Source organism: Malania oleifera, chromosome 4 (assembly GCF_029873635.1).
Source record: "Malania oleifera isolate guangnan ecotype guangnan chromosome 4, ASM2987363v1, whole genome shotgun sequence".
NCBI classification, from domain to species: Eukaryota; Viridiplantae; Streptophyta; class Magnoliopsida; order Santalales; family Ximeniaceae; genus Malania; species Malania oleifera.
Window position 1 is genome coordinate 82,087,107 of NC_080420.1, and position 26,488 is coordinate 82,113,594.

At 36.2% G+C, this 26,488-nt stretch overlaps 1 protein-coding gene across 1 annotated transcript in view; it reads right to left on the reverse strand.

Annotated features, from left to right (window-relative positions):
- Positions 1-4,273: 4,273 nt before the first annotated feature.
- Positions 4,274-26,488, reverse strand: part of LOC131152722 (uncharacterized) — a 32,943-nt gene continuing 10,728 nt past the window's right edge. Inside the window, exons 5-7 of the mRNA XM_058104549.1 lie at positions 5,510-5,623; positions 5,016-5,150; positions 4,274-4,755 (exon numbers count right to left, since the gene is read on the reverse strand). Coding sequence (XP_057960532.1) covers positions 4,690-4,755; positions 5,016-5,150; positions 5,510-5,623 — 315 coding nt within the window. The 3' untranslated portion in view covers positions 4,274-4,689. The remainder of the gene's footprint in view (positions 4,756-5,015; positions 5,151-5,509; positions 5,624-26,488) is intronic.

Here is a 26,488-nt window from a genome sequence, read left to right on the forward strand (position 1 = left end):
CAGTTTCACAAAACTCTCAAATATAAAAGAATGGATTGCTCCCAAATCAAATGAAACAACAGCTCTATTTGAAAGCAATAACATGGTACCTGTCACCACATTTCCAGCACGTTCCGCATCTGCTGAAATAAGGGATTACACCCTCGCCGGAGCCGTGTTTGCCTGATAGTTTCCCCGAGGCATCTGATTACTTCCACGGTTCTAGCTCTGTGCAGCCATGTCACTCCTTTGTGCCTAATAGTTTCGGGATATGTGCCCCGATTTGCCATAGTTGTAGCAGTTACCCCAAAACGGCTGGCACTCACCATCATGCCATTTATGGCATTTGGTGCATAGTGCAGAGGACGGATCCCTCTGAGAACCCTGACGTTCGGTATTCTGGCGATAACCTAAACTATAGTTCTTCTTCCACTATTACTATCGAGGGCTAGTATGAGAACCAGAAGGTACTGGTCTCTTCCTTTGTTCCTGTACCACCTCATCCCCCTGAAGGTCAACCTCAACTATGGTGGCTTTATCCACCAAAACAGAAAACTCTCGAATCTGCAACATACCCACAAGCCTGCGGATGTCCTTCCTCAAACCTTTCTCGAACCTCCGAGTCTTCTCGTACTCATTCAATACCAAATACGGCACAAAATGAGATAGCTCAATATATCTGGCGGCATATCTTTGCACCGTCAGGGTTCCCTCAATCAGGCTCGAGAACTCATCAGCCTTCTCGTTACAAGTAGAAGCCGGGAAGTATGTCTCGAAAAATACCTCCTTGAAGTGGCTCCAAGTCATACCAGATGGACCAGCTCTCTACTTCTCAAGCAAACTCACAGTTATCCACCATCTTTCAGCCTCTCCTGCTAGCTGAAAAGTAGAATAAAGAACCTTCTGCTAGTCAGTGCAGTGCAGAACTTCCAATATCTTCTCGGTCTTCTGCACCTAGTTCTCTACTACTATCGGATTGGGTCATCCCGTAAACGTCGGAGGGTGCATGCGGGTGAACCTCTCTATGGTACAACCTATAGTAGTAGGAGAGTGCTCACTTCTCCTAACATTTCGCCCGATCTCTTGCATAATCCGCCTCGTCAAACCCTGAGGCACAGAAGGAGACCCATCACTCGCAGTCCTCTCAGAACTACTATTCAAGTCGTTATCCTTGGGCTCCATTCTGAAAATAGGATAGGAACCGGTTAGATTTCATTAATCATACATAGTTAACACAATCATTGAAAGCTAATCATGTTAACTACTACTCTCATGGTCCAGGTCTGTCCTACCACATCGACATGAAACCATCAATGGTTTGCTGTGATTTTACTAAAATCGTTATTCCAAGAAAAGCACAGAACACCGTCAATGAGTCCTCGTCTAGCAACAAAACCCTCGACCTACTCTACCCATTTCCTACATCCTATATTCTGGTATGTATACATAACTACACCTAACCAAGTCTACAAGACCTAACAACTTGGTTTTGCTCTAATACCAAGCTATCACGCCTCGAACCCACACATGGGTCTCAGGTATGAATATAGTAACCTAACTCATCTCTGTATCAATTAAAACATACATGATACTACATTGAATAAGGGTCCGACCCGGTGGGGTACACATACACCCTATACACATTCACATATATATATATATATATATATATCTCCATACTCATCAAATACACAGCGGAAATGTTCTTTCTATACATACATCATACAATACCACGTACCATACTAGAGTCTATACATAACTAGGATTTACATTCCAACATACCATACATACCCCGAGTGTTTACAAAACCCAACAATGACACCCCAGTTACAATATCCATACTTACACAGGTACTCTACGTAGCTAACTGACCCCCACACTTCTGGACGCTAGGATGCTAAATTTTGGCTACCCAAAGGACCTGAAAAATATTTGTATATTTGGGGTGAGACACCTCTCAATAAGGAAGAAAACAGGTTATATCAGTGTGTGGCATACGAGTGTTATTTCAACGTAAAACATAATACAATACAATTCCAGTACTTTCACAATTCAGTTCCAGTACATACGATATCAAACATACGATCAGTGTCATCACACTCAAGCACACAATACCCTGCAATAACCGAAGCCTCACAATGATACCGTTGCCAGTACAGTGTCCACTCACACCTATCAGTGACTAGTCAGAACAAACAGACGATATTTCACACCCTCAGATATAGAGTTGGACACTCTCACCCACAGTAATAAGTCGAGACATGGCGGCAACGTACAATAATTAGCCACCCCTAGCTGCTTTACAAAACCTGGAACAGTTTTGGAACTCATGTTCCTATACTCATCAGCGTACGGTAATTAGCAGCCCCTAGCTATTTTACAAAACCTGAAACATTTTACATACAACAGTTCATTCCACACTTATTTGACCATACACAAATCATATCGTTTTCAGTTTGAGAAATACAGTTTAATACAAATATAGGTACGGTCATCCCATTACTACCATTTTATAAAACATATGATTTTCCAACCAAAAATAGAGATGATACCCGAAATCCCAAATTTTCCCAATAATTGTAACCCAAAAATCCTGCATTTTCACCTGATAGATTTTCCCAAATAAGTAGCCAAAACATACATACAATCGTAAACTACAGGTTTACAGATCCCGATTTAAAAAATAACTGATATAAATAGAATCCCCTTACCTTTTCCCGAATACCACAAACCCGAACTCTACGACTCCAAAACTACGAACCGAGTTCCCAAAACCTAAACATTTTAGAACTATACTTCACTATAACTCTTACTACTACATATATTCTGAAACGAAACTGAAATCGGACCCTTACCTTAGTTTTGAGTCAAAACCTGAAAATCTTCGAAACAAATTTCCAATCTGCTAAAAATGTAGAGATTCCTCCTCTGATCCACACAGTAACATCGAATCGTTGAATCAAGCGACGAACAGCGAAGAATCGAAGAGAGAAGGAGAGATTCCGCTGGTTCTAGAGAGAGAGCTAGAGCTTTACCTTTCTTAGCAACTAAGCAATGAAGGGCAATGAAGGGGGATATTTATAGCCCCTTAGACCCGGCCAAACTTGTCAACGAAACGGCGCTTTCGTCGACGAATCATCCACACATTTTGTCGACGAATTAGCTCCTTCGGCGACAAACCCTATTCTAATATTTTACAATACGTTTGGTTTCTCTTTGTAGACGAGGCTCTAAATTTTGACGACGAAAAGTATAAGGGCCTTCGTCGACGATAACAATGGCTTCGTGAACGGAGCCTACAAAATTTACCTTTTTACCCTTTAGTTATTTATTCAATCTACATATCTTGGGTCGGATTCTTACAGAGAGAGAGAGAGAGAGAGTATAATCACCAAATAGGAGGTTATAATTTTTGAAACAATTCCAAAAAGTAGTTATTTAATTTTTGTAACAACTTGTAATGAATGAATGAATTTATAAATTAATAAATATGAATATAAGTGAATTTATTTATAAATAATAATTATTTGAGTATATAATTTTTTTATTTAAAAAAAAAATCACTTATTTGAGGATAGAAAGTAGTGTCCTATTGAACATAACCATTTGACTATACATCTAGTACACAAGAATAAAATAAGAGGTAGAATAAAATTCAATTTATCACTTAAATTATTCATGTTCTCATTTAAATTTCATTCCATCCCCTTCCCATATTCTGCAAACCACGCATGAAATGGATTCCCTCCAAAGAGCTCTCCAAAAGTCACACGAGTATTAAATATCACAATATGAAACAAATGACTTTTGAACACTAATTAATTCCTTAAAAATACAAACCATCAATATAAAGAGCACCTATGGCTTTATAATGAGGAATGAAATGAGTCACTCGAAAGCACCTATCATATAATGAGGAATGAAATGAGTCACTCGAAAGCACCTATCACCATCCACCATAATAGAATCCTTACCCCTTTTGAGTTGAAGGTAGATCCAAAAATGAAATTCAAGCTAATATCTTCCTAGGGAGATTGAACTACTGTGAGTGGAGCGCATAAACCCATTTTTTTACCACTCTTTCCCCAGTGACTAGCTACAGAACATTTTAAAATCAAGATCTTTTGATATTTTGGGCCTGAATAAATATTCCTTAACAACGATCCACCATGTGTTTCCCTAATGTTAGCTTCTCGCGAGGAACACTGAGAAATGCACAAGCTATTATTTTCGAAAAAGAAACAGTTCTATTGAAAGAAATGATAAAATGAACCCTTGGCACAGAATTCCTAAATTGAGCCAAAATCAGCATTCATTCCATTTGAAAGAGCTTCCTCCCAAGCTCTCTCAGACATTGAAGCAGCGAGCGTGTTGAAACCTTCAATAAATCATCAGTTGAAGGATACTTTTACAATGAATGGCACAATAAAATAGAAGAGCAAAAAGAAATTCAACTTTTCAATCTTGAGGATGCTTTTACAATGAATTCCTTCAGATTGTTATTATGCTACATGCATGTAGAGAACCAAACACAGGGAACAAACCAGTTATGCTTTGGCTTTGCAGTTCTGACAACATCAGTAGCGCCACTGAATGCAGGAACTTTGGAAAAGTGCTTGACCACTGAAGATACACCACCAGTGGCATGAGCTCCACACAAAGTAGGATACAGCATTAGAGGTGGAACAACTCTTGGCCTACCCCAGTAATCTACTTGTAGATCCATTCATTAGCACGACCCCCAGATTCATCCATATCAATGAAAATGCTAACTGCCTGTGCCAATATCAAATAAAACCATGGATTTACTTTGCTCAACTAAGAATGAGAACTACTAGATCTCATGAACATACCTTTTTTTTCACTCACTTTTTTGTCTCAAAATAATGGTTAAAAACAACTGAAAGAGTGTTGGTTCACATCTAGGGTAAAGTTCTGAAGGTTAGCTAGATGTAAATGCTTCAAATAAGCATTTAAGCATTTAGTCTTTGCATGAGAACTACATCTATTTGCAAACTCTCAAAGCACTTCCTCACCTTTCCTATCCGAGGTCGCTCTTTCAACTTTGCTAGGCTGTTCCGAATATGTGAGACAGCTCCCCAACATTTTAAATTGTTTGCCACATCATCAAGCCTCAAAAGATACTCTTCTTCGGTCAGCGGAAAGGATCTCTAGTAGAAAAAGTAATTAACATGTGCTTTAAATAGAAAAATGTAAAGACCTACACTAATATGAATTTGTACACCTTTTCAGTATGAATTTGAGAAGATAGTAAAAATAAATAAATAAACAATAATAATTTTAAAAATTTGTCAAATCCTACAAAATTTCAATAAAATGGAATTTCTGCTTGGAGTTTTAGGAGACAAAAACTAACTAGTTTCCACGTTGATTGGCAAACCTATTTGTGACTACAATTGAAACAGGATTATAACATCTGAAGCTGCTTAAGCATTCCACCATACTGACAATCAGCTTCAATATCAACATTGTAGAGTAGACAGCTCAGTTTCACCTTAAAAGGCCATACCCAGTGCACAAGGCTCCCACTTTGAGTGGGGTCTGGGAGAGGTGGATGTTGGCAAGCCTTACCCCCATTTTTGGAGAGGCCGCTCCCAAGTCTCGAACCCAAGCTCAGTTTCACCTTGCAAAATAAAAATTAAACTAGATGCATGGGCTCCCATAGTTACCAAACTTTTTAGAACTGCCAAATATCATACTTAGATGAACAACTTATTTGAGTTTTCTCATATAGTAATTGTGGGTAAATTTCATTATGGTAACTAAACTTTAAATCACTTTATTGCAGTCAATATATCTCAAATATTGTTTCAATGATCATCCTTTTGTCTAGTCCCAAGGCAACAACATTGATCTTGCCAATATGCAAGGTATGCGTAACCCTAGGACACACTTCTGATCATGTCAATGCATTTCTTCTTCCATTTCTTTTTTGGAGAGAAAACCAAACCTGAGGGGCGAGCTTAACAGTAGCTGGATGGAAAACCTCCATTAGCATAAGTGATATTCTTCCCCACACTATTCCTTTCCCCTCTCCTCCTCCTTCTCCCTCTTCTCTCTTCCCTTTCCTGTTATCTTTGTGCATTGGTAAAAAAAACTAGAGAAGCCTCTATTTGAGTCTAGAGGAAGTGAGGGCATGAATGGTGCCCTCCAGCAGCCTCCATTGATGCCAGAAACTAAACCTTGAAGGGTCATAACCCATCACAGCATAGGTTTGGTGGCAGCAACTGCGTTAACCTTCACCATCAAAACAGTCCTCTTCACACATCATTCATGTTTTAGCAAGCAAGAGGGCCTTATAGCAGGAGGAGGAGTTCACACATGGCCTCCTCCCACGAACAAGCTGCGGCCAGGGCATGTCTTTCTCATATCATTGTTCTTATCAGGAAAGCATTGAGATGCTCTCAAGTGGGTCTTACGGCTGCTGTGCAAGCAAAAAACTCTTCCACATTGGCAGAGTTTATGGAGTAGCCTTGGGATTTGACGGAGTAATGGACATTGAGAAAGTATTTTAAGTTCAGTGACTAAAATAAAACAATTCAAAGTCTAGTAATCTCAATGTACTTTAGCTAAAAGTTCAACGATGACTTTTTAAGTTTACCCCATAATTGTTCGTAGTGTTACTAAAAATTGAATTAAAAACAATCGAAACAATGGCTCCAAAGTATTCAAGTTCTTTGTGATTTGGAATGTTTGGAAGAGCAGATAATTTTTTTTTCTTGCATTTCACCTGAGGCGGGAACTGAGGGCACTCACATGATCAAGTTAGTACTTACAAAGGACAACTCAAATCTTTGGCCTGGTGAATAGAAAGAGAATGACACACACACAACAAACATGTACAGACACACAGATTGAGATTGAAATTGCATAGGATGAAAAGAGAAGATTAATGATCACACCACTTTTATCGGCTATAAAAGGCACTAGTTGATCCAGGTCATGTTAGTACACCAGCACATGCAGGCGCCTATAGGTAGGCAACGGGTACATGCTTACATACAGTAAAAGCCAACAGAAGTGCTAAGTCTATTAACAAAAGGGGAAGACTTAGCATAATTACAGCATTAGAGCCAAAAATTAAATAGTCATACAGCTGAAGCATCGCTGTCAGGGATATAATAATATTTAGACAAAACAGTGAAAACTACTAAATAAACCATTAGAATGTAATTCAAATTCCAAGATTACATCTCCAATCATTGAAGTCCCACATAAACACACAAGTATGAAACCTCACAAATGGCACCCAAATGGCAGCATAACAAATATTAACAAGATATCATGACAAATTACAAACAAAAAATGAATCAGTGCACACTCGTGTAACACCAGTGTTAAATAGATATGGTGCTGTTTCACTTTGCCCATCTCTCAAACAAAAAACTCATTCACAGGAATTGTTCAAAACAGAGCATAAAACTGGAAACAAAAAGGCATTTCAATGAATAATCCAATCATTATTTTTCCAATCTTGGATAAAAAAAACCTTTTTTTATATAGAATAATAATTCTATAGAATAATAATAATAGAATACTATTCTAATATCTACAACAACAACAAAAAAACCAAGTCTTAAGTCCCATGGGATCAGCTATATAAATCATTTTCCGCCAATTTATGCGATCATGCACCATTTCTTTTGACAAATTTAGAGCTATTAAATCTTTATTCACTATATCATTCCAAGTTATTTTAGGTATACCCCCTACCCCCTCTACTACCTCCCATAGTAACTAACTCGTTCTTCCTCACTGGCGTACTATGTGGCCTACGTTGCAAGTGCTCAAACCATCCGAGTCGTCCCTCCCTTATCTTATCTTCTATAGGAGCTACACCTAACTTATCGCGATTATGTTCATTTCTTAATTTATCTTTCAATGTTATACCATTCATCCATCTAAGCATTCTCATCTCGACAACTTTTACATTTTGGATATTCTGTTTTTTCGTCACCCAACATTCTGATCCATATAGCATAGCTGGTCTTAGAGTCATCTTATAAAACTTCCTTTTTAATTTTAAGGGTATTCTACGATCACAAAACACACTTGAAGGTCTTCTCCATTTTACCCAACTTGCTTTAACACTATGCATCGCATCATTTTCAATTTCTCCTTCAGCTTACATAATAGATCCAAGGTATCGAAATCTACAAATGCTATTTATTTCTTCATCATCATGTCTAACTTTGTCTCCAATATTCCTCTGACCATTATTGAAATTACATTTCATATATTCTGTCTTATTTCTACTTATCCTAAAGCCTCTATATTCCAAAGCTTTCTAACTTAGTCTCTACTCCGCCCCTAGTTTCATCAATCAATACAATATCACCTGCAAACAACATGCACTATGTCACCTCATTTTGAATGTTCTTAGTTAGTTGGTCCATCACTAAAGCAAAAAGATAAGGGCTTAAAGCAGAACCTTGATGTACACCTATGGTGATTGGAAATTCTCTAGTTTCTCCATCTATAGTCCTTACACTAGTCATTACTCCATCTTAAATATCTTTAATGACATCAGTATACCTACTACATACACTTTTTTTTTCTAAAACCCACCATAAAACTTCTCTAGGTACCCTATCATCTGCTTTCTCCAAGTCAATAAATACCATATGCAAGTCTCTCTTCTTTTCCCTAAACTTGTCTATTAATCTTCTTAAAAGATATATAACTTCTGTGGTAGATCTCCCAAACATAAAACCAAACTGATTTTCTGAGACCTTCTTTTCTAGCCGTAATCTTTCTTCACCTACCATTTCCCACAATTTCATCGTATGACTCATAAGTTTAATTTCACGATAGTTATTACAATTTTGAATATCTCCTTTATTTTTGTATATAAATATTAAAGTATTTTTCTTCCATTCATTAAGCATTTTCTTAGTTTTTATAATTGTGTTAAATAAAGTAGTTAACTATATAATTTTGTTATCATCTAAAGCATTTCCAAACTTCAATTGGGATGTTATTCGGTCCCATACATTTTCCATTTTTCATCTTTTTTGAGTGCAAACTTAACTTCATTAACTCTAATTTTGTGAATAAATCTCATATTTTTAGTCTTTTCCTCATTTGTCAATTCTAAGTTTAAGTCTTCTATTTGGGTTTCATTAAATAACTTACTAAAGTAACTTCGCCATCTATCTTTTATGTCCTCGTCCTTAACCAAGACAATATCATCCTCACTTTTTATACATTTTACATTTCCTAAGTCCTTACTCTTCCTTTCTTTAGCTTTAGAAAGTTTAAATATATCTCTTTCTCCTTCTTTTGTATCTAATCTATCATACAAACTATTAAATGATCTGTGTTTAACTTCACTAATAGCCTTTTTTGCATCTTTTCTCACCTCTTTATACTTTTCAAAATTATCCATGCTTCTACAATTTTGTCCCATTTTATACCAAATTATTCTTGTGGGATGAATTAGACAAATAAAATCCTCCCTTTATACAATAAGTTTAAAGAGTCCCAAAAGGAGGGACTGAAGTTGGCTCTTTTTTGTAGCTTATGGATAATACCTCTAGTCTTCGAATTTTCCCACCATTCCTTCCTAATTTGTTCAAGAGTAGTACATGCAAGTAGAAAATAGCTATAAGTTCAACATGTTCAGGAAGACATGAGAGTACATTTGCCATCACATTCATGGTTCCTTTCTTGTAAATAATCTCATAGTCATAGCCCAACAACTTATTGACCCACTTTTGTTGTTCATTGGAAGAGATTTGTCGCTCCAAATATACTTCAGGCTCTTGCAATCAGTTCGGATTTGGAAACACCGAACAATTAAATACGGTCTCCACTTTGCAACTGCATGCACAATGGTTAGCATCTCTTTGTCATAAACAAACATGCTGATGTGGGATGAAGAAAGAGCCTTACTGGTAAAAGCAGAGAGGCATCTGTCTTGTATTAAAACTGCACCAATGCCAGCTCCTAATGCATTAGACTCAATGATGAATACCTTGTCAAAATCTGGCAAGGCAAGAATTGGTGTAGTGGATATTGTGTGCTTAAGCTTGACAAAGGCTTGTTCAGTTTCCGTAATCCTTGACAAGCTTGCGGTAGTAACCAGTCAACCCCAAAAATCCTTGCAGCATTTTGACTACTTGTGGAATAAGCCAATCTGTCATTAGTTGTATTTTAGAAGGGTCAACTAAAACACCTTCTTGGGAAACAATACGTCCAAGGTATTCCACATGCAGTCAAGCAAAAATGCATTTAGATTTCTTGGCAAACAAATGATGCTCATGAAGAGAAGTGAGTACAATTCGCAAATTACCTAAATAATCTTCAGGAGATGAGCTACATATCAAGATATCATTAAAAAATATGCGAACAAACTTACGTAGATAAGGTTAGAAAATGTCATTCATGAGACATTGGAAGGTTGAAGGCGCATTGGTTAATCCAAAAGGCATAACCAAGAAATCATAGTGGCCATCGTGATTTCTAAACGCAGTCTTTCTAAATGTCATCCTCATGTACTCGAATCTAGTGATAGCCTGATCTCAAGTCGAGTTTGGTGAACTGCTAGGCACCTCCCAACTCATCTGACAATTCATCCACAACAAGGATACGATAATTATCCTTCACAATGTTCTTGTTCAGTGCTCAATAATTAACACACATCCGCCAAGAGCCATCCTTCTTCTTCACCAATAAGACAGAAGAAGAATATGGACTGACACTCGGTTGAATTATGCCAGCATCTAACATTTCTCTCACTATCTTTTCTATTTCTACTTTAGAAAATAAGGATAGATGATAAGGACAAACATTAGTAGGGACACTACCTAGCAATAGAGGAATGCGGTGATCATGTGCTTGTTAAGGTGGCAATCCCAGTGGCTTCACAAATAAGTCAGAAAATTATGAAAATAAGAAAGTCTAGCCCTTCATCCTAGCCAAACTAATGTTGTAACTCCTCTGGTGCTCAAAATTGTACTAAGCAACCATGTCACTTCTTCTTAACGAGCTTCTCTATACGATAGCTTAAAATTGTGGTGAAATTATCACAACGTTTGCCTTTAAGAGTTACTCTCTGGCCATTCATAGAGAATTTCATAACCAATTTAGAGAAATTCCAAGTTATACCTAATGTCCTTGATCATTCAATACCCAAAACCACTTCATAGTTTTCTAGTGGTAGCAAAAAGAAATCTCAACATACAACCCACGGTTTTGCAAGTACATTTAACCTTTAGACACTTGCTCTGACATGTCAAGGGCCTTTCATCTGCAACCTTTCACATTGCTCCACAGGATAGGCTAGTTGTTTAGCAATTTTAGTGTCCATGAAATTATTAGTGCTACCCATATCAATTAAAATAGTAACAAGTTGGTGTTTTAGGAAGCCACTAATTTTCATGGTCAAAAGACTAGCATAACCAGTTAAAGCATGAATTGAAGAAGTGAGAGTTTCATCATTATCATTAGATTCTATACCTTTCTGATCTGAATAAGGGGGTCATCCTCAGCCTCTTCTAGCTCCTCCACTAGTTTAATCATCAAGAATCGTCCCTTTTTGCAATGGTGCTCTTTATGGCACTTTTCATCATAATGCCAACACAAACCTTTTGGTATTCGCTCTTTAAGTTTTTAAGTCAATCGTTTGGCAGGGGGATTGCAAGGAGCAGGTGGTGTGATAGTGCTACTGACATTCTGCTTGCTAATGGTCTTCTTGGAGTAATGTCATTCTTCTCCCAACTTCTCTTCTTCTAACCATGCAAAGGAAATTGCAGTAGTTATAGTTCGTGGCCAACGCATATTGACCTTACACCGAATATTAAGTAGGAGACCTTCAATAAAAGTACTGACAAGTTGGCTTTCATTCCAATCTTTAGTCCTGTTTGATAGCCACTCAAATCATTTTTGATACTCCAAGACAATGCTAGTTTGGTGTATTTTGGGAAGCTCTCCAAAAATATTTTCATATCTAGAGGGCCCAAAACAGATAAGTAATCTAGAAACAAATTCTTCCCATGAAGGCATTCCATAAGGAGCTTCAAACCAGTCATTCCATTGAATAGCATCGCTATCCAGGAAATAGAAGCAATCTCAACTTTAAATGTTTTGGAGTGCAATGGAAACGAAAGTATTTTCAGCCTTAAAAACCCAATCGGTAGGGTCATGACTAGCCCACGAAGGAAATCCCACCTTCAAATGAGAAGGATCATGATCACGCTCTCCTTGGTCGTGCATGTACAAATGCTCCCTATGATTAGCTGATGTAAAGGCATCATCTTCTCTCTTTTTATAGGAAGATGTAATGAGTAGTTTATAGTGCAATGCCTAGATCTCTTCAAATTGAGACTTAAACATATTGCTAAGTTTATCCTTTAGCCTAGCTTCCATCTGTGACTGCTGAATTTTTTTAGGCCATTGCATACGAGTGAAGATTGAAAATTCAAAGATCATGCTTTTGTCAGGTTAACAGCATCCACAAAAACATCGGCTTTGATACCAAATGATAAGACCCTAGAGAAGTTAGGGAAATTTAAAGAAGGGAAAATGGTAAGAGAAAATAAGGTTTGATCACTTCGAGGGGAACTACCTCCAAATTAGCTATGAATTATGTTATTATTTGAATGAAGAAGCCCCATAGGGGTTACATATTTAATATTTATAGGGTATGGAAACTTACTCCTATTAGGAATGTAAAAATATCCCAATCCAAGTCCTTAATGGACTCAATCCCAATTGATTTGGGAATCCTAACACTTTAAATAAAAATCCCAACATTAAATAATCTAAAAATTAAATAGAATCTCAATTGATTGGTGAATCATAACACATTAATTAGAAATCCAAATTGATTTGGGAATCTATCATTAAATAGATCCAATTGACTTGGGAATCCTAACACATTAATTAGAAATCTCAATTGATTTGGGAATCCTAAAAGGCCTTTCCTTTTTTAAACTTTTTTTTTCTTGTCTAGGCTAAGAATGATAGAAGAGGGCGACCAATTCATGGAAACCCTCCTTGGGCACGACCACAAGAGTCCCTATCCTAGCGCCCAATCAAGCCAATGATAAAAGAAGCCTAGAGGAACTAACTCATAAGCAAACCTGGCACTACCTGCCCCTACTTTAGGCGAGCCATGGCAAGTGCTACCTTCAAGTATTTGACCCACAGCCTAACCAAGTGATGCAAGACCAACATCCAGCAATATTCATTCTCAATCCAATCTTAATAAAACTTAAGAAAGAAGAGCCTTGTATAGGTTTACAATGCTTGGAAGACAAAGAAACTAAATCAAGGCCTAATTAAACCAAAATATTAGTTTCCAAAATAAAAATAACCTAAAACCTTGAAGATATAACCCAAATAAAAATACCATAAAAAAAAAAATGAAAGTAAAAAAAAATCCTCCATGCTAGCTGGCATCAATCTCCCCTAGTGGCAAAAAGAACTCAACCTTGAATTAGGCCTAACACATACTCTATTTAACATGACCCTCCTCATCTTCATCCCCTGAACACTCAAATGCATTCACAATCTCATCATCTGTAGAGTTCTTGCCAGTCACAAGCTCCATATATGGATATTTAGTAGTCTCTACTATGGAAACATGAGTATTTGTAGGACAATGGCGATAAGAGTGTCCTTTTTACCCATGGTTATAGAAATCAATTAAGAAATGTTCAGCCCACTTAGAATCAAATGGCTTGGCAAGGCAGGAGGTGGCTTATGTTGAAGAGACCTTTTCTTTATCCTTCTAACTCTTGCTCTTTTTCTCAGCATTCTATCTGTTGGCCTAACTAGACTTTTCAATCTTATTTTGATGATAACAAAATGAAGGATGTTTTAACATGTGGTGTTGAGTAATGTGTTTTTAGGTAAAAAGACTCTCAAGGTTGATAAGCTAAAATCTCAATGCTAATATAGTGGAAGCTCCTCAGAATATTAAAGGCAATGGACGACAAATGAAGAAGTTAAGGGCAAGCAAACCCAAAGTCAAAAGTGAACCTCAAGAGGCTAAAGAAGGCTGAAGGACCTACTGATTTAAGGAGATCATAATTAGAAGGACTGTTGTAAGTACTTTTAAACCAAATGCCAATAGAATATATGAAGCTTAAAAGTTTTAGAAGTCACCGATGGTTCTTAAAAAAAAAAAAAAAATTGACTTGCAATCCGGAACCGAGCTTTGATATTTTCAATCTACCAAAATGGTAGAATTCCTCTCCAGCAAAAGATGTGAGCAAATTGAATTCATTTGCATCAAGTACATAGTATAAAGCGTTTATTGCACTTGAGTTAATTTGCAACATTTTATAATCCGAGTCATTTAGTTCTTTATCTTCTTTAGGTACTTCTTTTCCATCAACTAGCTTAGTGGGGATTAAATTTCCATTTGTTACAACGTTCCATGCCTTCCAGTCCATAGTTTGAAGGTAGATTCTCATTCGTTGCTTCCAGAAGGTATAATTTAATCCACAAAAAATAGGTGGCCTAGTTGAGGATTGACCCTCACATAAGGGAGCTACTCCTATTTGTGCAATTTAGATCTTTATACAGCTACTTATTAGGTTTTGCTATAACCTTGCTCTGATACCAATTGAAACCTAAGGTGTAGTTCCAAGAGGGGGGGTGAATTGGGTTTATTAAAAATTTCTTTGATCTTCTTTAAGAGTTCTTGTCTCTTTTTACAATCTCTTAAGGTTTTCTCGTATTTTCGTTAATTAGGCAATACACACTAACTCATTTCCTTTTAATCAATTCACAATCAATTAATTTACCATTCACACAACAACCACAAGACAAGAAATCAATTCGAAATATTTAAAGGTCCTGCAAATGAATGTTCAATTCTTGTTGTTGATTTATGAATTTGAATGTTGCAATGACAACCAAACACCTTTTCAATATCAGAACTTAATTAAACCTTCATCTAACAAGTTTTGGGTATTAACCAATCAACGTACTTCCTTTCGGTTTCCGCAAGATATTGATTAACCAACGTACTCCCTTTCGATTTCCGCAAGCCCAAGAACAAATTAGGCCTTTTTGGGTTACTTAAATACTAATAAGTATTATTTTATGATTTCAAATATTAAAACATTCACGCAAGTTATATTGTTGTTGAAATTAAAAAGAGAGTAAGTAGAAGAGAATAACACCACCACTTTTTACGAGGTTTGGCTTACCCCAGCTTACGTCCTCGCCTTAGGTCAACCACCTAAGGAGTTAACTAAATCTTGTTCCTTCCGGTTGGAATTAAAAACCTTACACAATTTACCCTCTTTTTCAGGAAGAGAAAAACATCTCCAAGCACCAGCCTGTGCTTGATCCAACGAATCAATGCTTTGAACCGTTCAAAGTACAAGAAGATGGAAAATAAATCTGCGTACAAAAAATACTCTCAAAATTTAGAGCAGGTTGTACAAATTGAGATCTAAATCGTACTTCTAAAAACCAAAACAAAATAGAATATATGAAGCTCTAAAGTTTTAGAAGTCATCGATGGTTCAAAAAAAAAAATTGAATTGCAACCCAGAACCGAGCTTTGATATTTTCAATCTACCAAAATGGTAGAATTCCTCTCTAGCAAAAGATGTAAGCAAATTGAACTCAAGTAGAATTTCTTTCTCTCCAACAAAATGATGTGGGCAGATGAACTCAAGGAGAATTTTAGCACAAAAAGAGTTTCAGCAAAAGACTTATTAATCTCTCTTTTTTTATATTCTATCTTATATTTTTTTTTCATTACCTAAGGTGATATTTATAGTCTTTTTCAAATATCAATGTCCCCATCAAGTTTGGTAATATTTGAAAAAAATGTTGACTTAATTTTGAATTTCAAAATTTTTCATTACCCAATGAGGTATTTATATGCTTTTTCAAAGATCAATGTCCCCATCAAGTTAGGTAATATTTAAAAAAAAATTGTTAACTTAATTTTAAAATTCAAAATTTTTCATTACACAAGGAGGTATTTATATGCTTTTTCAAAGATCAATATCCCCATCAAGTTAGGTAATATTTGAAAAAGAATTGTTGACTTAATTTTAAAATTCAAAATTTTTCATTACCCAAGGAGGTATTTATATGTTTTTTCAAAGATCAATATCCCCATTAAGTTAGGTAATATTTGAAAAAGAATTGTTGACTTAATTTTAAAATTCAAAACTTTAAAAAAGAACTTCCCGTTTGAGATTTGAAATCTGCTCCGCGTGACAGTCGTCTGCCATGACATGGCAGTCGCCTGCCATGATTAAATTTGAAACTCAGAATGCTGACAGTTATCTACCAGAATATAGGCAATCGTTTGTCATGGTTAAATTTTAAACCCAAAACACTAACAGTCGTCTGCCAGGACTGTCTTCAGTTTAAAATACTCAAATTTTGCCAGTCGTCTGTCCATAGACAGACAATCGTCTATCAGGTGCCTTGCTTCTTTTTATTTTTGAAAACTTTCCTTCCTTTAAGACCTTTGTTGCTTTCATTTTAAAAATATATTTTAAACTCTTTTAATAAGGTGTTTCTTAGTTTCTTTTGATTTATGAGAGCTTCACATATCTAAATGGCATTTGGTTTAGAAGTACTTACAACAGTTCTTCTAATTATGATCTCAGTAGGTCCTCCAGCCTTCTTTAGCCTCTTGAGGTTCACTTTTGACTTTGGGTTTGCTTGCCCTTAACTTCTTCATTTGTCGTCCATTGCCTTTAATATTTTTAAGAGCTTCCACTTGATTAGCATTGAGCTTTTAGTTTATCAACCTTGAAAGTATTTTTACCTAAAAACACATTACTCAACACCACATGTTAAAGCATCTTTCATTTTGTTATCATCAAAACAAGACTGAAAAGCCTAGTTAAGCCAACAATCTCCCCCTTTTTGATGATGACAAATGAGAAGCAAAAAAAATATGAATACGCACTAAAAAAAATCTCCCCCTTACAACTAGCATGATTCTACTCCCCCTTACAATAAGCATTACTTTAACAATTTGTAGATTCAAGACCAATCATGCTTATTGCTCAATGACGCTCAACATGCTCAAATAGTATTTTTGCTCAAATACTACTCCCCCTTTTGACATCAATCAAAAAGGGTAAACATTAAAATGTACATATGACCACATACTCCTCACTTATTTGTCATCATCAAAAAGGGGGAGATTGTTGGCCTAACTAGGCTTTTCAATCTTGTTTTGATGATAACAAAATGAAAGATGCTTTAACATTTGGTGTTGAGTAATGTGTTCTTAGGTAAAAGGACTCTCAAGGTTGATAAACTAAAAGCTTAATTCTAATCTAGTGGAAGCTCCTCAGAATATCAAAAGCAATGGATAACAAATGAAGAAGTTAAGGGCAAGCAAACCCAAAGTCAAAAGTGAACCTCAAGAGGTTGAAGAAGTCTGAAGGACCTACTGATTTAAGGAGATCATAATTAGAAGGACTGTTGTAAGTACTTCTAAACCAAATGTCATTTAGATATGTGAAACTCTCATAAGTCAAAAGAAAATAAGAAACACCTTATTAAAAGAGCTTAAAATATATTTTTAAAATCAAAGCAACAAAGGTCTTAAAGGAAGGAAAGTTTTCAAAAATAAAAAGAAGTCAAGCATCTGACAGATGATTGTCTGTCTATGGACAAACGACTAGCAAAATTTGAGTGTTTTAAAATGAAGACAGTGTTCTGGCAAATGAATGCCAGTGTTCTGGGTTTAAAATTTAACCATGACAAACGACAGCCTATATTCTGGCAGATGACTGCCAACATTCTGAGTTTCAGATTTAACCATGGCAAACGACTACCATGTCGTGGCAGACGACTGCCACGCAGAGCAGATTTCAGATCTCAAACGGGAAGTTCTTTTTTAAAATTTTGAATTTTAAAAATAAGTCAACAATTCTCTTTCAAATATTACCTAACTTAATGAGGATATTGATATTTGAAAAAATATATAAATACCTCCTTGGGTAATGAAAAATTTTGAATTTTAAAATTAAGTCAACAATTCTTTTTCAAATATTACCTAACTTGATGGGGATATTGATCTTTGAAAAAGCATATAAATACCTCATTGGGTAATGAAAAATTTTGAATTTTAAAATTAAGTCAACAATTTTTTTTAAATATTACCTAACTTGATGGAGACATTGATCTTTGAAAAAACATATAAATACCTCTTAGAGTAATGAAAAATTTTGAAATTCAAAATTAAGTCAACATTTTTTTTCAAATATTACCTAACTTGATGGGGACATTGATCTTTGAAAAAGGCTATAAATACCACCTTAGGTAATGAAAAAAAAATATAAGATAGAATACAAAAGAAGAGAGATTAATAAGTCTTTTGCTGAAACTCTTCTTGTACTGAAATTCTCCTTGAGCTCCATCTGCCCACATCATTTTGTTGGAGAGAGACATTATCCTTGAGTTCAATTTTCTCACATCTTTTGCTGGAGAGGAATTCTACCATTTTGGTAGATTGAAAATATCAAAACTCGGTTCCGGGTTGCAATTCAATTTTTTTTTAAGAACCATCGGTGACTTCTAAAACTTTAGAGCTTCATATATTCTATTTTGCTTTGGTTTTTATAAGTACAATTTAGATCTCAATTTGTACAACCTGCTCTAAATTTTGAGAGTATTTTTTGTACGTAGATTTATTTTCCATCTTCTTGTACTTTGAACAGTTCAAAGCATTGATTGGATCGTTGGACCAAGCACAGGCTGGTGCTTGAAGAAGTTTTTCTCTTCCTGAAAAAGAGGGTAAATTGTGTAAGATTTTTTGTTCCACCCAGAAGGAACAAGATTTAGTTAACTCCTTAGGTGGTTGACCTAAGGCGAGGACGTAAGCTGGGTTAAGCCGAACCTCGCAAAAAGTGGTGGTGTTATTCTCTTCTCCCTACTCTCCTTTTAATTTCAGCAATAATATAACTTGCGTGAATGTTTTAATACTTGAAATCATAAAGTAATACTTATTAGAATTTAAGTAAACCCAAAAAAGCCTAATTTGTTCTTGGGCTTGCGGAAACTAAAAAGAATTACGTTGATTGGTTAACACCCCAAACTTGTTAGCTGAAGGTTTAATTAAGTTTTGATATTGAAAAGGTGTTTGGTTGTCATTGCAATATTCAAATTCATAAATCAACAACAAGAATTGAACATTCATTTGCAGGACCTTTCAATATTCCGAATTGATTTCTTGTCTTGTGGTTGTTGTGTGTGAATGGTAAATTAATTGATTGTGTTTATTGATTGTGAATTGATTAAAAGGAAATAAGAGTTAGTGTGTATTGCCTAATTAACAAAAATAAACCTTAAGAGATTGTAAAAAGAGACAAGAGCTCATAAAGAGGATCAAAGAAATTTTTAATAAACCCAATTCAGCCCCCCTCTTGGAACTACACCTTAGGTTTCACTATCTTTATCTTGTTGGCTCAAGGCACGCACTTGAAGTACATCTTCAATTAATGATTGATTAGAATGAAATTTTCCTCCATCATATGGCACAAGGTTCAACTTGGTAATTGGCGCTTGCCTCCAAATTTGACACTGATGAATAACACTATCCCACCAAGTACTTATGAGGCCCTTGAGACAAAGAATGGAAATACCAATCTTTTCTTCCTTCGAGCAGACACTGCCATAAGGAAAGATGTTCTTGATTTAGTTGATCTGATAAAAGAGAAGCTACAGGTCACCCTCTCTAGCGAGCAAAAGCAAAGCAACAATGATCCCATCATCCAAATTGCTAAGAGTTTAAGTTAAGGCAGCAAAGTATTATGGTCACACAACATTTAGATTGCTCCCAGTTCATAAAATCCTTTCTGTTTGTGACTTAGATCAATAAAGGAAGAGAGAATTGAAATTGGAGACTTGAGATGCTCAAATTTACTAAGACTTTGATTTTGGAAAGTAGCAACTTGAGAATTGAAAGAAGCTACTTGAGTGGTCAATTCTTGAATTTTCCTTTCTGTTTTCCACTCAAAACATTTGAGTCACTTGGTGAACAACTGGATCAAATTGGTCCTTTGTGACACCATCTTTCTTCTCTGTGTGTGTCTCTGTGTTTTTTTTTTTTTTCTTTTGGCTAGCTAGAATCACTCTCGACGAGCTTGTTTGGTCTGATACAATCCAATCCGCGCTGGCTGATCCAGTTTGGTTGTGTTTGGTTGGACCAGTTCTGGTTGAACCAACTAGATACTTACAATTATTTGAATGAAATTTGGGCTGGCCTCTTCAATGGTTGAAATTCGAGCAGACTTGTCTCTATGCTCCTACAGGTCAACGAATATGGTGGAAGCTCTGGTGAGGTAGATTGAGGGGTCGTCCATGGCAAATGATAGCAATGGACAAATTGTGAGGACCTTCAATCTAGCTTTGGCAGCAATGGCATGACATGATAACAGAACCGTTGAGGGCAAAACTCGAATGCATAGGAAAGCTCCAATTTGGTGAGTGAGGCTCGTCAGCAACAAAGACAAAGGTTGATTAGCGTGGGTTTGTTTTTGGCAAAGTCAACCACAGTGAAGCTTGCAAAGGACAACGATGGAAGCTTGCGCTATGGAGGCTTCCCTTCGTCGATTTTGGGTGTGATGAGCAAAGTTGTTTCCCCTCTAGAGTTTTCTAGACATTAGGGCTCCATTATGCAAAAACTATGCCTTGTTTTTTGAATATGTTTGCGGCTGGTTGGAAGTGGTGGAGGGATGGTGGTGGCTAATGTTGGGAATGCCGGTGGCTGTAGAGATGGCAGTTGATGGAAGGAGATTAAATTCGAAATCATGAACCCTACAAGTTTGAGTTAAAACTCATAGATAAAACCATCAAACACTAATAGACGTGGCGATTTAAATTTAAATTACAAACCCTGTCATATAAAGCTAATAGTCATGTCAGTTCAGAGTCTACTTTATGCTTCGTGCTGGACCAACGTCCAACAATGTTAATTCTCAATTTAAATCAAAATAAAACTTAATAAGGGCCTTTCATAGACTTACAATCCTGGAAGATAGGAAAACTAAATTAAAATCTAATTAAACTAAAATACCTGTTTACTAAAAATAAAAATAAAAACCCTGAATCTTGAAGATATAACCCTAATAAAATAACATAAATAAATTAAAAAATAAAAAATAAAAAATAAAATAAAAATATGATCCATGTTGGCCACATCACGAAGGCTTGAGATGAAATCTCATGAGTTAAATTCACAGGACCCACCTTTGGAATTCAAACTCAAGATCTCCCATCCTCCAAATAACATGGGAGTAGACCCTTTACCACCAAATCTTCAATCCAGCAATGCTTTCCCTAGAAACTCAGACCTGCATCAAGATACTTGCTTCAAGCACTGCAGTGTCTTTTGGCTTGCTCTTATTAAATTGACCCTTGCACAGAGGGAAAGCAACTACAAGCAATTGCGCTGTCAACACTGGTATTCTAAGAAGACAATTCCAGATCCCTACCTTTCTGCACAACATGAACAAATCTCCTCCCATTGGTCTTCTTATACCTCTGCTCAAAAGATCTCCTTTTGATCTCGACAAGCTTAAGGACCAAAATTCCTCCTATCTCTCTCTAATTCAGCCAATAGAGAGAGAGAGAGAGAGAGTGTGTGTGTGTGTGTGATGTGACTCATGTGAGAGAGCCATGGCTAATAGAACAAGTAGACTGCTTGTATTTCTATCCTTTAATGGGATTTTGTAAGGTTGAGGCAGTATACATGCAAAGAAGATGTGGAAAAGATTTTATTAAGACAGAGAAAGAATACACAAGATGGAGGACAAGACGTCCAACCATGAGAAACAAAAAATGAAATACAGACGAAAATTTTGAAAAGCAAGAGTCAAATTCGAATAATCAAATACTAATACTTCAAATTGTTTATTGACCAAAGAAATGGTGATTTGAGTTGCATCAAAATTTAATGTCAATAAACATGTGTCCAAGCATGTCAAAGCAACATTCATGTTCAACATGTATCTGTTACATATGTGATCACTCTATCAAAAGTTCCAATTGCTACTTAGATAAGAATGACCTATTTCAAATGACTATTTCTTATTTTTGTTCAGACAAATGACTATATTTAAGTATAAAAAAGGAAGAAGAACATGATGATAACAGTGATGATGATGATGATGATAAGAACTAGGATGCTTTCACCTCTAGTTATTTTTGCAAGCACTGTAGCAGTATCTAGAATATGCAAACTAGAGCTGATCTGTGACAGATGACAAGACTTGTGCGCATACAAATGTGTGTGTGTGTGTGTGTGCATATAACTGTTGAAGAGGGGTGATTGGATGGTGGATTAAAATATTCTGAAATGTGTAACAACAAAATACTTCACCTCTCAGTCCTTTGACTTAGGATTAATCAATTCTATTTCTCTCTGGTGGCAAGGAGGGGATATAACTTAGTGACAGATTTCACCTCGACATGGTGAAAGTCATCAATATAAGCCCAAAAGAACAAAGAAGTGGATTTAAGGATGTTTGCTGACGTCCACAGGGCTAGAACCGTATCTAGAATATGCAAACTAGAGCTGATCTGTGACAGATGACAAGACTTGTGCGCATACAAATGTGTGTGTGTGTGTGTGCATATAACTGTTGAAGAGGGGTGACTGGAAGGTGGATTAAAATATTCTGAAATGTGTAACAACAAAATACTTCACTTCTCAGTCCTTTGACTTAGGATTAATCAATTCTATTTCTCTCTGGTGACAGGGAGGGGATATAACTTAGGGACAGATTTCACCTCGACATGGTGAAAGTCATCAATATAAGCCCAAAAGAACAAAGAAGTGGATTTAAGGATGTTTGCTGACGTCCACAGGGCTAGAACCCTCAAAAACTACAAAGAAAAGTGGCCAAAAATAATTTAATGAAGTCAAAAAACAAGTACAGGAGGAGGGGGGGAACCCACTGTAGCAAATAGATTTACGCACATGCATATGATTTATTTTTTCTTGCATATGTATTATGTACCTTCAGAGATTAGTTGGAGGGGTGAATCAAAATATTTACAAACATAATTTGGAAGAGAAAAAGATATTACAACGAGAGAGCTCTTGCAATGAGCTGTCTTTCTCTCTTTCCTGAAGCTTCTTCTAACTATCACTTATTACTCGCAGTGCACAATGTCTGTTTTAGATTATGAATCCAGGAGTTTGCTCAATCCACATCAACCTTTAATTGGAGATTGGAAAAAGTGGAGGAGGCTCTTGCTTTGTTTGTTCTTGAGAAAAATCAGGTGCGCAATAGGTGGGTAAGGCTATCGGCAGATGCAGAAAAATGATTCTTGGGTGGCTTTTTGTTGATCCTTGGGAGTGTGGGCAGTGTTTTTCAAAGGTTTCAGTTGGGCAGTGTGACTTATTCGATGGCGATTGTGTGATGAGTTTTGGGAAATTTCTGAAGTTGGGGCATGGTTGGAGAGGTAAGAGGTTTTCTGTTATTGTTCCTAGAGGGTCTGAAGGTGATGGGTCGATTCAATTTGGGGAGGAACTTAGTACTATGAGGAAGTCTCCTCTTCCTGGTGCCGATGGCAAAGGGAGCGACAAAATTTGTGACAGTCAAACTTGGAGTCAGGTGGTCTCATGGTGTCAGAAAGGTCTGACTAAATACTGCATTGGAGGATGGTGCGTCTTCAGATCTGAATCAAGTTTTTTGTGCTCATTTTGAGGGGAAGATGCAAAGGGAAGCTTTTGGCCTTTCTTAGCAGGGAGTAAACAAGGACCAGTCAAAGATGATTAAGGTTTCAGATGGAGAGTTGAAGATTTCAGCAGCGGCTAGGGTTTCCTTCATGGAAGATGGGGCGGTGAAGGCTAGGTGGGATAGTGTGGGCCTGCATCTCTGATGATTTCTTTAGACATAGGCCGAATTTTTTATGAGAGCAGGAGGCTCTTTAAATTGTTGTTAGGCCAGGTTATTGAGCACGCACATGTTCAGTTAAAAGAAATATTTTAAAAGGCAAAGGTATAAGGCCAAGCATTTTAACACTTCAAAGGCAAGGCATAAGCCTTGTGAGAATTTTTTTTTTAGATAAACTATGTAAATAAATTACATATATTTTATAAAAAATAAATAAATAATTAAGGAAACAACAAATAAACTGTAAATATATACATAATTTGTAAACTGCTTGTTTGCCATTCGGAAAATACTAACTTGAGCTCATTAAGTAAATCATGCCAAAAGATAGCTATAACTTCACAAAGTGCAAGTTATTTTCAAGATTTGAGATGCAACTGCATTATTTTGGGAAGGTTGAGGTTCAAAATTTTTAGATACCAACTCATATTATGATATTCTTTTTGTATAAACATGGATTTAAAATTTTCTAGAAAAATAAAACTTCAAAGTCACACTCTCAAAATTCATAAGCCTAAACTAAAAAGGTGCAAAAGGCATGCCTTTTGTACAAATGTGTAACACTTGGTGTATAATGCATTGCCTTTTGGGGAGTTGGTACTTCAGAGTTTATACAAAGCCTTAAGGTGTTCTAGGCATGTCTCATCTTGAAGCAAGCCCTAAGGCGAGCCTCGATTGAGCCTTTTAAAAACATTGGGCTATGAAACTTTTTTGGGCTTATTTAATGAAAGGGAGCATAACCCGGCTGTTGCCTTGCTGGGGCATGTTAATGGGCATGCCCAAAATCCAATTTTAAAGCACATGAACAGAGCATGTGGAAAGAGGATCTTCAACCCGTTGTGAACGGCGCCCAAATTCCTTCTCCAGTTGTTGAAGAGCTGCCTGGAACTGATCAAGCTTTGGAGCAAAATCAAGATGCTAACTGCTTGTCTTTGAAGCAGGTTCATGGCAACAAAGAGGTTAAAAGCAGCAGTTTGGGCTTGGTTGATGACTCTGCCTTCTTAGAGGGAAAGTCTTTAGAGATGAAGAAAAGGAAGATTCCTTGAAAATTGTCAGTTCAGAGGAAAATTATACTCGTACGGGAGTAAATTCTGTTAATTATAGGAGTCAAAAAGGTTTATACTCATCAAAGGGAAATGCAGATGGGCTTTGAAGTGGGAAAGAAATTTGAAGTTAATAGAAATTCTTCACTAGAAATGTTCTTAAGAGAGATTCACGTGGACATATTAAGTATTTGTTTGGAAGGGTGTTTCTAGTGAGAAGGGTAATATGTGCAAGGAAAAAAAGAAGTCGGGTGATGTTTTGGACAAAGATAGTGAAGGCATTAGTGATTTTGAATATGATGGGGGGCTATTGAACAGGATTTGGGGTCAGCATAGCTATACTTCTGATTCTTTTTCTAATAGTCTTGGGGATACAACAGATGTGCCACCAACACCTTTGGAAGGACTGGGGATACAACCCACTGTCCTTGGACAAACCCAACTTTCTCCAAAATAATTGAATTACTTGTTCCAACCTTCCATGCAAAATCGCAATCCAAGGAAAGATGTGAAAGAGATTCTGAACAATCAAAACAAAGCGTACTTATATCAGGATAAAGAACCTTAAAAGGTCTCATAATCTGCAGCAAGTCATTAGTATTTATCCTATTAAGCACAACCAACCAAAGAAACATTTTGATTTAGGGGGGATTTTGACCTTCCAAATAACTTTGTAGAGTGCAAAGGAGAAATTGGTACCAACCAAGAACTCACAGAAAGATTTACAAGAATAAACACCCGACAAATCCAACAACCACGATCAACTATCATTTTTGGAAGATACCCTACAATTATTCAACATAACCAAAAAAGAAGATAACTCAATTGTTTCCCTATCATTCAAGGATCTCCTGAAGTGAAAATCCTAAGAAGGTAAAGGACCGCCCAGTCTGCACTAAAAGAAGAAATGGGATCATTTTGCATATCATCTTTTGTCATACTCACCCAGTTTGTACATTCTCTCTTTTTTTTAAATACATCTTCTTTTGTTATAAAAGAAAATCACAAACATTTGATAGAAATTTCCTTTTCAACTGACCAAAGAATAAATAAATAAATAAAATAAGTAAAAAAGGGCATAGTGAAGGACAACCTATTGCAGATGAGCAGATTTGTCAGCACACATACCCTCTTTCTGATTTTTTTTTGCGGGAGGAGGTGTAAGAGGGAGGTTGGTGTGTAGATTTAAGATATTCCAAACTAAAAATTCTCTTTCCATGCAGCCAAAACAAAAATAAGATTAAAAAAAAAGAACAGAGATACCAAAAACATTGGGTCGTGAATGAATTTAACATATTAGAATCAATATGTTGACCAAAGTTTTAAATTTCGATTCTAGCAGAAATTTTGAGGCTTCAAAAGTACGGAAATTTCAATGGAAGTTTTGATTTCAATTTTGATTTTGATTTTGATTTTAAAAAAAAAAATGGACATTTTTTATGAAACTTTAGAACCTGTTAATAAACATATACAAGATTTAGAACAAAATTATAAATAAAATACATCAATGACAGTATGTCACATATAAAGTGCAATAAGGTCAAATAAAATATTGTAGTCCATATCTAAGTCCAATTCTGCATGAATTTCTATAGCATA